Consider the following 16,188-nt stretch of genomic DNA (forward strand, 5'->3'; position numbering starts at 1 on the left):
GGGAACAGGGACACAGGCAGGGGCTGCTTTCGCCCACCCCGGGAGAGGGCAGACGGGTCTGGGCGGCCTCCCTAGCCATGCTCCAGCTTCTGGCTTCTCTGGGGGCGGAGGCCTCTGGGGGAAGAGGAGGGCTGGGACCTTTGGGGGGGAAGGGGACAGGCCTCACTGGTGTGGGCCCCCACTTTGGGAAGGCTCTCACACCCTCGGTGCTAATTCCTGTTCTGTCCCTCTGGGTGAAACCCACCCACAGTCTGGAGAGCCACTGCAACCCTCTGTGACGTTACTGACATAACCTATGGCAGTATAGCTCATGGTTGCAGCCACTGATATATATTTGCAGCAAATATTGTACAAAGGTTGTCGTGTGAGGTGTCTATAAAAAGGTTATGCTTTGTTGATTATGATGATGCTATCTGTATGGTGTATCAATTGTTGTTGTTAAAGTTATGAATATTGGCTATGTACTTGTATCTCAATGTGTTTTGATTCTAAGAAGCCTCAGTGAAGCATTTGGTCAGCTTCTTAAGAAAGGGCTATTCTCAATAAGTGCCCAATCAAGAAACACTTGGCTGACAATGAACTTTGGGAGATGCCAATCCACATCTGAGCTTTCCTGGGAACGTTCAAACTAACATGTAAACAATGGCATCGGCCTGTAAAGAACTGAGTCAGCATGGACATGTGGCTTTCCCATGTGACTCCAGGCTCCATCTTGCTGCTGTGATCTTCCACAGGGCAGAGGATATAAAAGGCCATGAAAACTCCTCCATCTTGTCTTCAATCCTGCTTCTTACTTCTGGAGGAACCTTGCTACAAACTGAAGCTCTGAACAAAGGACTGAATGACCCATCCCAGCTGTGGATGTACTCCAGAGACTTGATTTGTGCCTGCAGTTTATTCCATCACTGCTACAAGCCTGAACCAAGAACTTTGCCATTACTGTATGTAATTGATTTCATTTAACCAATTCTAGCTCTCATCTATATCTTTTTCCTTTTATGAATAATCCTTTAGATTTTAGATTCTAAAGGAATGGCAACAGCGTGATTTGTGGGTAAGATCTAATTTATATATTCATAGAATCATAGAATATCAGGTTTGGAAGGGACCTCAGGAGGTCATCTAGTCCAGCCCCCTGCTCAAAGCAGGACCAATCCCAACTAAATCAACCCAGCCAGGGCTTTGTCAAGCCTGACCTTAAAAACCTCCAAAGAAGGAGATTCCACCACCTCCCTAGGTAACCCATTCCAGTGACGTGGGTCTGGGTCTTGGTCCTTTGGGATCAGGAGAAGCTTTTTTCTTTTACTGGGGTATTGGTTTTCATAACCATTCATCCCCATAGCGAGTGGCACTGGTGGTGATACTGGGAAACTGGAGTGTCTAAGGGAATTGCTTGCGAGACTTATGGTTAGCCAGTGGGGTAAAACCAAAGTCTTCTCTATTTGGCTGGTTTGGTTTGCCTTGGTGTGCAAAGGAACCCCAGCCTTGGGCTGTAACTGCCCAGCATTAAGCAATTTGTCCTGAATTGGTACTCTCAGTTGGGTCCCACCCAAGGCAGCATTGTTACACCCACACCATGACAATCCCTATCCTGGGGCTGCAGGGAGGGAAAGTAGCTCCAGCACACCATAGAAGGGGAATCCAGCATCACCAAGTGGTGCAGAGGGGCTGCAGTCAGCCTTCTAATGCTGGAATCTTATGGCTTGGCCCCAGGATGGGGGTGGCTTTCACCTTCCGCTGGGTGCTGGGGAAATCAAGTATTAGGGATCATGGGATAAGAGAGGAAAGAACGGGGAAGTGTGGTGCTGCCTCTTATCACTTACCCCTCTGCCCCTTCTCCCTGCCCCCTCTGCATTCAGAAAGCTCCATTGAGAGGGTCTGATTTCCACAGGCTCTTTTGTGGGAGGCTTAAAGGCTTCAGGAACCCACCTCTGCCTCCTCAGCATCAGCCTCAAAGGGTCTGTCTGTGGTGGGAAAAGTGGCTGGGATTAGCTAGCAAATCTCCCCCTCCCCCACTTTTGTCTAGACTGCCCCCAACCATCTTCTATATTCTGATTCCCCCCCATTAGCGGAGTGATTGTTTGAGTCCGTGAGTTCCCCGTTTGGGGAGAGATTGTCTCATTCCCACATAGTCTCACATTGCTCCAGGTTATGCCAAAAACATTTATTTTTTGTACATTGACTCCCTTAGAGACCAGAATTAAATAGATTCTAAAAGTGCTGGAGCCAGGATAGGAAAATGTGGTGTTTTGGGTTCTATGTTAGTCAAGGGTGATGGGAAGAGTGGGAGGGATTCCCTCCTCCCCCCTTCACTGTCATTCTCCGCCCTGACACAACAGCCTCTGGCTGAGCCTTGGAGAGCTTATCCTCTCCTCATTCTAAACCCCCCCCCCCACACACACACACACCCCTCCCAGCACGGCACTTCCAACAGTGTTCTTTGCTCTCCATGCTTAGGAATCACACTTTGATTTCTTTGATCCTGACTGTAGTAGGTCCTAGCCGGGGCTCGACCCTTCCGGACAGGAGGGGAGCCACACCGACTCACTACTGTGGGAACAAGTAGTCAGTTAGTCCCGAAACTCCGGCTCTTTAGTGCAGAGTCGGAGCAACCACAGTTAAAGCTCAGGCCCTTGACTGCAGGGGCTGAGCGAGCAAATAGTTCGGAGCCCAGGCCCTGGGTCAGGGCGGGGCAACCACAGTTAAAGCTCAGGCCCTTGACTGCAGGGGCTGAGCGAGCAAATAGTTCGGAGCCCAGGCCCTGGATCAGGGCGGGGCAAACACAGTTAGGCTCAGGCCCTTGTTTGCAGGGGCTGAGCGAGCAAATAGTTCAGAGCCCAGGCCCTGGATCAGGGCGGGGCAAACACAGTTAAAGCTCAGGCCCCTGACTGCAGGGGCTGAGCGAGCAAATAGTTCAGAGCCCAGGCCCTGGATCAGGGCGGGGCAAACACAGTTAAAGCTCAGGCCCTTGACTGCAGGGGCTGAGCGAGCAAATAGTTCAGAGCCCAGGCCCTGGAGCAGGGCGGGGCAAACACAGTTAGGCTCAGGCCCTTGTTTGCAGGGGCTGAGCGAGCAAATAGTTCAGAGCCCAGGCCCTGGAGCAGGGCGGGGCAAACACAGTTAGGCTCAGGCCCTTGTTGCAGGGGCTGAGCGAGCAAATAGTTCAGAGCCCAGGCCCTGGATCAGGGCGGGGCAAACACAGTTAGGCTCAGGCCCTTGTTGCAGGGGCTGAGCGAGCAAATAGTTCAAAGGTACGCCTAGGCTTGCTGTAGCCGAGCGTTGGGTGAGGGGGAAGCCTGCCACCCGTGCAGGGGGTGGCAGGGGGGAACGCAGGCCCACCCACTCCACTGCGTTCCAGCCCGGGGCCCTAACAGCGGTTGCTGCCGCTGCTGGTCAGTGGGGTATCCAAACCGCAACACACTGACATAGGCTCACACTCAGTTGCAGCCGGACCGGGGTCGGCTATCCCCGGGCTACTTCCGTGATCCCCCTCACAGCCTACCTCGTTCGTTACGCCGGGATCGGGCCAGTCCATCTCCATGGGCTCCTCTCTGCCCGGGCTCGGCGGCAAGTCTGGTAGCTCTGCCGGGAAGTCCGGCCAATGGTCCTCAGGCGGCTCCTCTGGATAGCAGCAGGGGTGAAGGGGTTCGGGTCCAGTCTCACCCTCAGGGTTAGTGGGGTCCGGTTCCCAGGGGTTCTCCCAGTGGCGGGCGTGAACGGGCTCCGGCGGCTCCTCCTCGTAGTGGGCCCGGGGTAGCTCAGGCCAGCCAGGGTCCAAGCCCCGGTCTTCGACGGTCTCCTGGCCAGGAGCTACCGGCCGCACGTCTGCTCCCTGTGGTGGCTGAGACCCAACTGAGCTCTGGCGGCTGGCCTTTATACTTCCTGTCCCGCCCCTTGACTTCCGGGGGGCGGGGACAGGCGGTGGTGGTTCCACCCACTCCGGTGCCGGCACGTGGGCTCCCTCTTCTGGACAGGAGGGGAGCCACACCGACTCACTACACTGACATCCTCCTGAGGGCTAGAGGTGAAAGTTTCCCAGACCTGGAGGGGGATTCAAGTGAACCCCTACAGCTTTGTTTCAGCTTTCTGAACTTAAGTCCCCATTTTCATCTATTGGTAAAGTGGCTTCGGAGCTTAGACCAGCCAAGTCCAGAAGATTTGTAGATGAGCAGATTTTGCCTTTCGTTTGCTTTTGTTTCTTTTTTTCTTTCTTGCATTACGATGATGTTGAAACTTTTGTAAATGACACAACGAAATAATGAGAAGGTGCTGAGTGCAACAGGTTTAGCCAGTTCAGAAGAAAAAGGATGAATTTGTTTTCCTTCTTCTGGGAGTTAAGATTCTGTGGGATTTCACTTTATGAATCTGTAAGTGTCAATGTAGGCCACTTTGTAGTGTTGGTTTGTCTCTCTTACTGAAGGCCGTTTGGTCACATACTTTGATATTAGTTTAGTCTGACAGGATCTAGCACAGCTTTATTGAGGACTTTATGATACAAATGACAGCAGAAGAGTCCTTTTTAAATTTTATTTTAACCTTTCTTTACCCTTTGTCATGAAATTTTTGTGTTGTTTGAACAATGAAAATTATAAACATCTCTCAGCCTGAAAACCAAGGGTGAGTGCTAGATTCACACTCTGAAAGGCTGAGACAGAACGGGGATGGAGTTACTGCCTGATCCCTTCAGAGATGTGAGATACAGTTAGGAGGTGGAAAGGGTTGGAGGTGAGGGTGTAACTGTACCTCAGTGGGTCACAGCTGAGAATTCCAGATTCTTTACAAACTGCTGAGAAATGGGGTAGATCCATCTCAAACTGTTGGTTATTCCTCCACAAGATATACCAAACCAGTAACAAAAGTAAACTTCTGTCTTAGCACACTGGTCAACAAGAAGTCAGAAAAGCAGTCTCCCTAGGTATCCCCATCCTTGTTTCACCACCCAGCCACTAGATTTTATGAGTGGTTATTTAAAACCAATTTCATAAAACAAAGAGTTTTTCTAATCCCAAGAGGTCAGCCATATACCCAGGTCAATACATAACTCAGATCTTACTAAATAATCACAATTTTGCCAATTCTTTAGTATCTACTATCTAAAGGTTTATTTAGAAAGAGAAAAGAAAAAGGAAAGAGTTAAAATGGTCAAAGGAATCAAATACATACACTCAATGCAAAGATCTTGTATGAGGCTTGAAGCAGAAATGGAATAAACTGCTGGCTTGTAAAGTTCTGGTAACTTCAAAAGATTGGAAGGTCCTCAGTCCATTGGTTGGAATACTCCTTTTAGTGTAAGTCCATAGTCCATGTGACAGGTTGGACCCTTGGGATGTCACCTGATGAGCTGAGATATCACTGAGCCCGCGTTTTCTGCCAGCCTGGGCACCCTTTACCAGGTCTTGCTGGGCCAGGATCACAAGCCTCTTCCAGCCAAGCACACAGGCAGGGCTGGGCCCAGCTGCAGAACAATATAGTCACTGAGATCAGCTCTGGGAAGACTTAGCTTAAGGGACCTGCCACAGCCCCAGGTATTCAGCTGCCTTGGAGTACAAACCCCAAATTATATGAAATTCGGCTCCTCCCTCAATGTGAAGGAAGGTATGCACAACTTCCTGCCCCCAGTTAGAAATTACATAAACTGGGTTATATTATAAACCAGAAATAAGTTTATTAACTACAAAAAAGGTGTATTTTAAGGGGTTAAAGAAGTAGCAAACAAAACAAAGCACATTACTAAGAAAATAATACAAAGCACGCCAACTAAGCTAGATTCACTAAAGAAATTGGTTAATAATTCCTCACCCTAGATATTGTTTTAGGTAGAATCCTACACAGGCCAAAGGTGTCTTTCCAGCCTGGGTCCAGTAGTTCTTCCCTCCCCCCTGACCCAATTCAAGTCCTTTTGTTTCCAGGTATTTTCAAGTATCCCTTTGGGTGGGGAGGCAGGGGAGAAGCAAACGGTGTTTTGCTGGTGTGGTGTTTGTGCTGGTGGAAGCCAGGGGAAGCCCTGGGGCCACCAGGAGCACTGGGGACTGAGGGTTGCCCTCACCAGTACAGGATAGGTGTAGCAGCATACACTCCACACAGTGCCTGGCTCCTCTGGAGTGCTCAGTACAGCTGGCAGTGCCTTTTGCCCCTACCCGTTTGCCATCAGGGTACTTAGGCAGCAGCAATATTATAGCTTCCACATGCATGGGAGTGCTGAGGGAGGGAAAGGCCTTCTTGGCCCTCTTCTCACCTCCATCACCACTAATGCCTCTGTGTGATGGCAGCAATATTTTGACCCTGTAATAAATAGATAGGAACTGCTTCTGCCAGGAAAAATTTCAGGTGAGCATAGATGGCCCTCAGTAAGGGAAATAGGAAATGCAAAATACTTCTCTCTCCTTTCTACCCACCCCCCAGAGAATAAAATATACCTGCATGGAGACAAACTCATCTGGCTCATCTTTACCCTACAGACTTCAAAATTTCTTTCTGAACAAGCCCTTTCATCTCCAATGAGATTACTCCAGAAGCTTTCTGGAATCTACACTCCCTTTGATCACAACCTTTCTAAGTCAAGGCAACAGGACAGGGCATTGTTGCCTGTGCCTGCCGGCTGAGTTGATGAACGATAATGGTCAGAGATCACACCAGTATAGAAGTATATTAAAGGCAAACCCTAAGGAAATAAAGAGTTTAAATTATCCTCCATATGTCCTGCGTCCCACTAAAATAAATCCAACCCACAGGTCACTTGGGCACAAGTATCAATGTCAGGATGCTACATTGCTAGCCCAGTAAATTAAGCTGCAAAATAAATGATGTTTAAATGACCTCACTCTATTTTTTACAATTCTCTATTAGGAGGTAATTGATACATATGTACACCAGGCAGGGTCATTTGGAAGCCGAAGACTTTATGCTTCCAACCCACAACACTGTCAAGATTTAGCAAATTAGGACAAGTCAGCAAATAAGAACACCCTTACCTATGAGCAACTGCGCTAATGGTAACAATTTGCTACCTCTTACTACTACTGGTAGCAAATTACATCAGATAGCAGTTTTTTACAATACCAGTTTTTTTAACAATCCCTTACATATGACTAACAGGTACAGGTAGCAAATTCCTACAGGCAGCAGTTTCTCAGCTCCAACACCCCTATATTCCCCAGGTATCGCTGTCCCAGCCCTCCCCATGGCATGGGCTTCATGCGCCCTGAAAACAATGGGAGCTGGTGGCAGCTTTCCTGGGCATACGGCAGGGAATCGCAGCCAACTCAATCGCACCCTCCCCCTGCAGCCAGGATGGAACCAGGAGGCACCCCTCCCTGGGGCCACCGGGGGTGGGGGAAGGTTTCTCTTACCTTCCCTCCAAGCACTGCCCTTCCTGGGAGCAGGGGCTGGGGCCCAGGAAGGGGGGGTCCTGGCCAAGCTGGGGTCTCTGCTCTGGGAGAGGCTTTTCCTGCAGTTATTGAAGCTTTTACCACAGTCAAGTATTTATGGGTTCTCTCTCTTGTGTGGATTGTCTGATGTGAAGCAAGGTTTGTTCTTTGAATGAAACTTTTCCCACAGTTGAGGCATTTATAGATTCTATCCCATGTGACTCCTCTGATGCTTAGGAAGGTATGAGCGGGGATTGAAGCTTTTCCCATCATCCAAGCATTTATGGGGTTTCTCTCTTGTGTGAATAGTCTGATGTCTAATAAGGTTTGAGTTCTGACTGAAACTTTTCCCACAGTCCAAGCATTTATAGGGTTTCTCTCCTGTGTGGATTCTCCCATGGTTAATAAGATATGAGCGCCGACTGAAGCTTTTCCCACAGTCCAAGCATTTATAGGGTCTTTCTCCTGTGTGGATTCTCCCATGATTAATAAGATGTGAGCGCTGACTGAAGCTTTTCCCACAGCCCAAGCATGTACAGGGTATCTCTCCTGTGTGGGTTCTCTGATGTTTAATCAGAGTTGATTTCTCATTGAAGCTTTTCCCACAGTCCAAGCATTTATAGGGTCTCTCTCCCGTGTGCAGTCTCTGATGCACAATAAGATTTGCATGCTGACTGAAACTTTTCCCACAGTCCAAGCATTTAAAGGGTTTCTCTTTCATGTGGGTTTTCTGGTGTACAATAAGGGCGGATGGTACATTAAAACTTGTGCCACACTCAAGGCATTTATGTGGTCCCTTTCCCATACGAATTCTCCCATGGCTAATAAGGCTTGAACTCCGACTGAAACTTTTCCCACAGTCCAAGCACTTAAAGGGTTTCTCTCCTGTGTGGGTTCTCTGATGTACAATAAGGGCTGATGGTACACTGAAGCTTGTCCCACACTCAAGGCATTTATAGGGTTTCTCTACTATGTGGGTTCTGATGTTTAATCCGATCTGATGTCTGATTGCAGCTTTTCCAACATTCAAGGCATTTATACGGTCTCTCTCCCGTGTGCACTCTCCGATGAGTAATAAGGTGTGAGCTCACACTGAAGCTTTTCCCACAGTCCAAGCATTTATAGGGTTTCTCTCCTGTGTGGGTTCTCTGATGTACAATAAGGGCAGATGGTGCACTGAAAGTTTTCCCACACTCAAGACACGTACAGGGTTTCTCTCCCTTGTGGATTGTCCTATGGTTAATAAGCCCTGAGTGATGACTGATGCGTTTCCCACAGTCCAAGCATTTATAGGATTTCTTTTCTTTGTGATTTGTCTGCTGGGCTGTGGTTTCATTGGGATCCTTTCCTCCTCCTCCACATTTGATTGATTCATCCAGTTTCTTAGTTTGGTAGTGCCCCAGCTTCCTCTCTGACCTGTGGCAATTACTCCAGACATTTCTCTGTTCCAAGCACTGGGAAAAATTCCCTTCAGCTCTTCTCAAAAAGGTCGCCTGGAGTTCCACTTGATCAGGACCTTCCTGCTGTGGATTCCCCTCACCCATTGTCTCATAACCTGCTGGGGGAGAGAGAGAGAATCCAGGCAGGAGTTAGTGCCTGGGCTGATAGGAAGGACAGAAAAGAGTGAAAACAGAGTAACTGTTGGGGAGACTGAGAAATTGGATTCTCTCTCCACATCCCAACCGAACACTCACAGGGGGGTGAAGTCAGGCAGAAAACTCCTGACAGCTAACAGGGTGGGTGGGAAGGCATGAGCGATATCTGCCATGATGATGCAACACCTTCTGATCAGAGCCTCACCTGTGTGAGATGAGACAGAACTGAGGGGGCTCACACCACATTTTGGGGATTTTTAGCTTTTTCCTCCATTTGCCATATAGTTTCTGTGTTAGTGTCTCTTCACCTGCGTGCATACCTCTTGGGATCTTCCTTTCCTCAGAGTCCTGGAGATCCGGGATCCACGGCTCTTCCCCTGCTTCCAGTCGGGCGATCAGGTCAGGTTTGGGAATGGGGAGTCCTGCTCAGGGGGTGAAAACAAGCATGATCTGAGTGCACTGAGGATTGGTGGAGTATTTGTCACAAAGGGCACATCTTGAGTTTAAACTGACCCCATGATTTCCTGGGGGGTTGTGGGATCTGAACAGATGGGAACATGGTAACTGAGCCCCCTTGGGAGAGGCAGATGTCTAGGAGAGGGGGGAATTGTCACACCCTTACTAGGAGTTTTCAGGATCTGTGGGCTCTGGGGAACTTGCGGAGGCACAAACAAGCTCTAGTGTTAAACCTCTGCCTATGTCTAAACCACCAGAGCCCAGAGCCCTCCCCACATATGGAGCTAGTCCCAGGAAGGGAGGTGCACAGAGATACTGCGTGTGAGTGAGAATTAATGCAGATAGGATAATACACTGCTTCAGCTCCCATGAAAGCTGGAGGGATGGGGATGAGTTAGCATGTCCATTAGGTTCATGACTCCCCTATCCCATTAGAGGGGATTTGGAGGTGAATGGCTCTCTCACTTTGGAGTTGTGGACTATGTGACTTATCTAAGGCTGGGTCTACACTACCCGCCTGAATCGGCGGGTAGAAATCGACCTCTCGGGGATCGGACGCGACAATCGATCCCCGAATCGACGCTCTTACTCCACCAGCGGAGGTGGGAGTAAGCACCGTCGACGGGAAGCCACAGAGGTCGATTTTGCCGCCGTCCCTACAGCGGGGTAAGTCGGCTGCGATACGTCCAATTCAGCTACGCTATTCGCGTAGCTGAATTTGCGTATCTTAAATCGACCCACCCCGGTAGTGAAGATGTAGCCTAACAGATCAGGGAAGAACCTGACCAAATGTAGAAATGCAGACCCCATGGCTTCAGATAGCTGAGGGGAAAGAAATCCTTACCCAGCGAGGTGACAGTCTCATAATTCTCCTGCATGACATCCCTGTAGAGGGCTCTCTGACCGGGGTCCAGCAGAGTCCCTTGCCCCTCGGTGAAGTACACAGCCACCTCCTCGAAGGTCACCGGCATCTGAAACAACAGGTGCTCCCCACTCAGTACCTGCTGCCCCAGACAGAATCCCACTATTCATGAGGGAAGAAGCTCAAAAAGAGGACAGCTCTGGGAGGGCAAGGGGAGAAGAATCCCACCCACTCTGCTCACAATCTTCCGGGGGGGATTTTTTAAAATCTAAAAATGTCCGGGATTTCCCCCCGGTCGGCTATTTATAGACAGAAAAGCAGCAGCCAAGCAGCGCTGGGCACCCAAAGCCCCTTCCCGGCTCCCCCCATCCCCTGCAGCCTTACCACGCTGTCCGGCCCCGCAGCTGTCTTCCCCTTCCTCCTGTTCCCTGAATGCTCCGCCCACCTGCTCCTCCCCCTCCCCTGCTTCCCGCGAATCAGATCTTCGCGGGAAGTCTGAAAAGAAGCAGGGGCAGGCGGGAGGCAGCAGCAGGTAAGCTGGGGCGGCGGGGCGCGAGGAGGAGAGCTCCGGGGAGGTGCGGCCCTGGCTGAGTGGCTCCCTCTGGCCCGGGCCGAGTGGCGCCCGGCGGCCCCAGTGGCTCCGGCCCAGCTCGGGGCCCAGCGGCTCTAGCCCCGGTTCCGGCCCCAGAGCGGCAACCCCGGTTCTGGCCAAGTGCACCAGCCCGGTGCCAGCCGAGCACCCCCAGCAGCGCCGGCCCGGCCCCCAGCAGCACCGGCCCTGGTTCCGGCCAAGCGTGCCAGCCCAGCCCCAGATGAGCACCTCCGGCCCGGCCGCAAGCCCAGCAATCCCGGCCGGAGCTCCGGCCGGAGTGCAGCCCGATTCCTGGGCTCTTTAAAGCCAGCCCTGGTCAGGGGACAGGGAGGGGGGGTTGGATGGGTTGGGAGTTTGGGGGGGGGCTGTCAGAGGGGCAGGAGTGTGGAGAGGGGTTGGGACAGTCAGGGACAGGGAGCAGGGGGGGTTAGATAGGTCTGGGGTTCTGGAGGGGCTGTCAGGGGGGCAGGGGTGTGGAAAGGGGTTGGGACAGTTAGGGACAGGGAGCGGGGGGGTTAGATGGGTCTGGGGTGGCTGTCAGGGGGCAGGGGTGTGGAGAGGGGGTCGAGGCAGGCAGGTAGCAGAGGAGGTTGGATGGGTCAGGAGTTCTGGGGGTCCTGTCAGGGGGCTGGGAGCAGTTGAATAGGGCATGGGAGTCCCCGGGGGTCTGCCTGGGGGCGGGGGTGTGAATATGGGGTGGGGGTGTGGATAAGGGTCGGTGCAGTCAGGGGACAGGTAGGGTTGTAGGGGGTTCTTAGGAGGGGGCAGTCGGGACAAGAGGCAGGGAGGCTTAGATAGGGGGTGGGATCCTAGGGGGCAGTTAGTGGCAGGGGTCCCAGGAGGGGGCAGTCAGGGGACAAGGAGCGGGAGGGGGGGTTGGGAGTTCTGAGGGAGGCAATCAGGGGGTGGGAAGTGGGAGGGAGTGGATGGGGGCGGGGCAGGGCTAGAGTGGGGCTCCTCCCCCCATCCTCTTTTTTGCTTGTGGAAATATGGTAACCCTAGCCCAGACCCCAGAGAGACAGTCACAGGGGACATGTTTCCCAGTGACACTGAGTCCAGCTGGGCTTCACTCTGGTAAGAGACTGATCCAGGGAGCAGCTTGTAAGAAGCGTCTCTTTTATTCACAGCCTGCACCCAGTATTTCAGCTCCACCCCAGCTCTGGTGATGCCGCTCGGTCCTGACCCACAGGCTGCTCCCCACCTGCTATTCCAGCCCTGGGAGATCCAAACCCCCACTCTGCGCCTCGGTCCTGAAACCCAGACTGCTCCCGCCTCCAGCCAGTGCCTCTATCCCCGCACCCAGCCCCAGGGGAGGGGCTATCGGGGGGGGGGGGCCGCGGGGCGTTTCCATGGGCGGCCGGACGTGGGCGCTGACCGGGAACCGGCTCCCGGGTTCGGGGTGGGACGGGGCCAGACCGAGCCTCACTCACGCTCCCGCCCACCCACGAGGGCCCCGGCCAGGGCTGCGTTCGGGCCCCGCCTCCCTGCACCCCACGGGCTGCGGAGGGGCCGAGGGAAAATGACGTGTCAGCGGGGCGGAAATGGAAGCTGCGCCGTTGGAGAGAGGCGCGGCCGGGCTCTTGCCGGTGTCATATTCAGCCTCAGCCCCGCGCCCAATGCGGGCACCGCCCCTCCCCCAGCGCAGGGTTCCGTAGAGCGGTCGCCACCCAGTGCTCTACCTGTGGCTGCCGGGAGTTCCTGGGACCGGACTCTGACACCTCCCCCCATTTCCCCTCAGCCCCATCTCCAGGACCCCTCCCCCAAACCCCGCCCCCTGCCTTGCCCTGGCCGGGCCTGTAACTGGGGATGCGGAGGCCGGGGGGAGCAGCCGGTGCAGGGTGAAAAACTGGCGGCTCCCCGGCTTCCATCGCTACCAGCAGCCGGACTGAGATGTGCGCAGGGGACTGCAGCTGGGAGCAGCCTGGGGCCAAACCCTCCCCCTGCAGCCCGGGGGGCACCGCTCCCTGGGGGGATGGGCAGGTCTCTTACCTTCCCTCCAAGCGGTGCCCTCCCTGGGAGCAGGGGCTGGGGTCCTGGCCAGGCTGGGGTCTCTGCACTGGGAGAGGCTCCTGGGAGGAGCGGGACTGTCCCTGCTGGAGATTCCCCTCTCCGGGGTCCCAGCAGCAGCGGCCGGGGCTCGGGGATCTTGTAAGGAGCGTGGGCTCCCCACAACGCCACAGAGTCACTGCAGGGAGAGCGATTCACTTCCTGCTGCCTGGACTGAGTAACCCCAGTGATCGCTCCCAGAGCAGCATCCCAGCTGCTGCTGGGTCCTAGCGAGCAAGGCATTGCACTGCAGCCCCCCTGCCCCAGACCCTGCCTCCTGGGGCCCCACGTCCCCTGGGCAGGGGCAGGTTCTCTTAGCATTAAGGGGGTGTCGTGCATAGAAGCCACAGTATCAGTGGGCAGAAAGGAGACTGGCAGATCCCCAGGACGGGGGAGAAGAGGGGTTTCTACAGAGATTGAAGATTGTTCTAGAGAGCCCCCCAATATCAAGAGGAAGATGGGGGGGGTGATGGGTCTTGGTCCTAGAGAGGTTGCCTGGGACCAGGAGCTGCAGATGACGTTTCTTGGTGACACTGACTGTGTGTGATTCACTTTGGTAGCAGACGGGCACAGGGAGCAGATTGTCAGAGATGGTCTCTTGTCTCCATGTCAGGCTCTCTACTCCCCTAACTCGTGCCATGGAGTTGTCACTTGTCAGTGATTTACCACCATGTTTGTATGGTGATGGGCAGAGCCAGATTAACCCATCACTGGGCTTTAGGCAAAGGTCCTCATGTCACCCCCTCCCCCAGGGTTCCCCTCTGCCCCTCCTGGATGCATCCCCCATGGAAGCCTCACTACAGCTCCCTGTCAGGCACCTGTATTTATTTTCATGTTTACTGTGTTTATTAATGTTGTTGATGCTGTTGTGCTTATGGAACATTTAAAGGACTTGGTACTTTCCAGAAGAGACTGGCTCTGTGGAACTTTTTGCGACACTTTATAAGGGCTGTGTGCCTGTCAGCAGTGGCTGTCTGATAGAGAGGCAGCCAGTAACTATCTATTTGCGCAGGCTTCAGGAGGTTTCCTTCACCACAAATCATCGTCATAATCGATCCGAGTCATCTTACGCCTGAGACTTACTTGTTGTGTGTGACCCAGTGAACTTACCATCTGTTCCTGTGCTCCTGATCTGCTGAAGGTCCTGTGCTCCTCCTGTCCCCGGCAACTGCTTGAGGCAGTGGTAGGTCCAGGACCCACCTAGCCCAGCTGCAGACGGCTGCTTACTTCCATCAGATGCTGTGTGTGTCCATCATCATCCCATGGGTCCGTTGGGACCTTGGTTTGTTGGGGACCTGCAAGTACAAACTTTTGGTTATTGCCAAGGGTCATTTGGGGAACAGGCTTCAGGCCCACTGTTGGGGCAAATCACTGAGTTATTTACTGTTTTTATTTTCCTTTCCCCTTTGCATTCCCTGGTATTGTTAAGTTCCCTAAATAAACCTTGTTTGTTTTGGAAGATATTTCCTTGTTAAGTCTTCTGTTTACCTACTTACCTGGTCAGCTGAGGGAGGTTATTCCCCAGATAATAGATGCTGGTAGCCAGTCAAAGAACCTGGCCCTGTTACAAAACATCTGGGTAACACCCCAATCCCATTGTGAAGATGGGGGGCACTGGGGCCAAAATTGAGTGAGTGGCCTTGTGACATGGGTTGCAATCCCACTCAGTCAGTTTTGGCCTGGTGGCCCTCCCCCGAAAATAGGTCGTAGTTCTGGGCCTAACCTGAGTGGGCAGTGGGGCAGCTAGCACTGCGCCTTCCCACTGCTACCGTGGGGCAGGCAACTGAGCCTCTCTCTTTCTCTCTCACACACACCCCACCTAGACATATGACACAGAGAGACCTAGACACAGACCTAGTTTACCTGTTCCTTAATCCAGCCCTGACTACACCTGACCCTCCAGGGTGGGGGTCTGGTGGGGAGGGTGTGGGGAGTTGATTCAGTAGCTGTTGTGTCCAGAGGGGTCTGGTCCCTGCTCAGAGAGGAGGCTGCGCTCGATCTGTCCCTGTTTTCCATCCTGGTCACAAGCTGCTGCCTCCTCCATTGGGATCTGGGAGCCTGAACGGAGCAGCTGCTGCTCTCCCAACACAGTCTGTGCTGGGGACGGGGAGAGAACTTCATATAAAGCCCCCTCTGTGCCCAGTCCAGATGGAGACGTTCACTGGGCCACAGAGAGAGATTGACACTGCAGGACGGTGATTGGGGCACCCGCCTGTGAGGGTCCAGTCCCATTTCCCAAGGACTCTGTAATGACTCACCCAAAGTTTGTGCAGTGTCTCTGTAGCCATGTTGGTCCCAGGAGATTAGCAAGATAAGGGGGGGTGAGGTTATAGCTTTTATTGGATCAAGTTCTGTTGGTCAGAGACACAATTGTTCAAGCTACACAGAGCGCTTCAGGTCAGATATTACCTTACCCAAAGTGTGACAGGTTCAACGGGAGGCTGAGGGGGCTCCACACCAGAAGATCCTATGACCCCTTGGTTAGAGCACTCTCCTCGGGATTTGAACAGGGGGTTCCCACAGCTGTTTCTCCCCATTCGGCAGTGGGGGGAATTGACCATGGTCCCCCACACAGCATGGCTGCTCTCATGCCTGGGCTAAAACATTAAGGGAGGAATTGCCCCCAGAGGCAAGTAGAATTTGGGGGGAGCGATAGCACAGTGGTTTGAGCATTGGCCTGCTAAACCCAGCATTGTGAGTTCAATCCTGGGGGGGGCACTTAGGGATCTGGGGCAAAATCAGTACTTGGTTCTGCTAGTGAAGGCAGGGGGCTGGACTCAATGACCTTTCAGGGTCCCTTCCAGCTCTATGAGATAGGTATATCTCCATATATTATTATAACTAGCCACCTGCCTAACTCATTCTCATGAGAAAAGAGCATGGGCACCTAAGCCACAGGACTACAACAAAGGGGTTCCCAGCTGTGCATTCACAGTCAGAGAGAGGCACAAAATCCAGGTTGCAGGGAGGGGCTTATCACTACAAGAGGGGTGGGGGTTAGGACATCCCTCTCTCTCCTCAGCATCAATTAGGTGGCCCTCTGCCTAGCCTGCTGGCTTTTGTGGATCCTATTCCTAGGTGTGTATCTCTCCCCATACATTGCATAGGGAACCGAGGTGACTAACTCAGGCATGGGGGATCCTCTGGTTTTTCCAGTGATTTTCTAGATGCCTAAAAGTTAGCCATTACAACACTAAAGTACCTGTGTCGACCTAGGCTTCAGTGGCTGCCATCAGCCCAGTTGTTGATCTGCAGAGAATTATAGACCTG

At 52.8% G+C, this 16,188-nt stretch overlaps 2 protein-coding genes across 2 annotated transcripts in view; both read right to left on the minus strand.

The window, feature by feature from the left end:
* DHRS7C (dehydrogenase/reductase 7C) overlaps positions 1–7,639 on the minus strand; it is a 52,185-nt gene extending 44,546 nt beyond the window's left edge. Inside the window, exon 1 of the mRNA XM_054047380.1 lies at positions 7,350–7,639. Within this exon, the coding sequence (XP_053903355.1) occupies positions 7,350–7,637 (288 nt within the window). The 5' untranslated portion in view covers positions 7,638–7,639. The remainder of the gene's footprint in view (positions 1–7,349) is intronic.
* A 681-nt stretch (positions 7,640–8,320) lies between these two features.
* On the minus strand, positions 8,321–10,689 carry LOC128847882 (zinc finger protein 300-like). Its single transcript, XM_054047617.1, has 4 exons — positions 10,665–10,689; positions 10,263–10,389; positions 9,283–9,384; positions 8,321–8,925 (listed from the first exon to the last, which is right to left on the minus strand). The coding sequence occupies exons 2-4, from the start codon at positions 10,387–10,389 to the stop codon at positions 8,321–8,323; spliced, it is 834 nt and encodes a 277-aa protein (XP_053903592.1). The 5' UTR covers positions 10,665–10,689.
* Positions 10,690–16,188: the final 5,499 nt, after the last annotated feature.

The sequence above is a fragment of the Malaclemys terrapin genome, chromosome 13 (genome assembly GCF_027887155.1).
Source record: "Malaclemys terrapin pileata isolate rMalTer1 chromosome 13, rMalTer1.hap1, whole genome shotgun sequence".
NCBI classification, from domain to species: domain Eukaryota; kingdom Metazoa; phylum Chordata; order Testudines; family Emydidae; genus Malaclemys; species Malaclemys terrapin.

What these genes read in the sequence shown, in the direction of transcription:
- LOC128847882 (XM_054047617.1), bottom strand. Translation starts at nt 10,389, where the DNA reads ATGCCGGTGACCTTCGAGGAGGTGGCTGTGTACTTCACCGAGGGGCAA. An exon ending in TGAGACTGTCACCTCGCTGG is followed by an intron (nt 9,385 to 10,262) that starts GTAAGGATTTCT and finishes CCCCCTGAGCAG; the next exon opens with GACTCCCCATTCCCAAACCT. An exon ending in GGAAAGGAAGATCCCAAGAG is followed by an intron (nt 8,926 to 9,282) that starts GTATGCACGCAG and finishes TCTCTCCCCCAG; the next exon opens with CAGGTTATGAGACAATGGGT.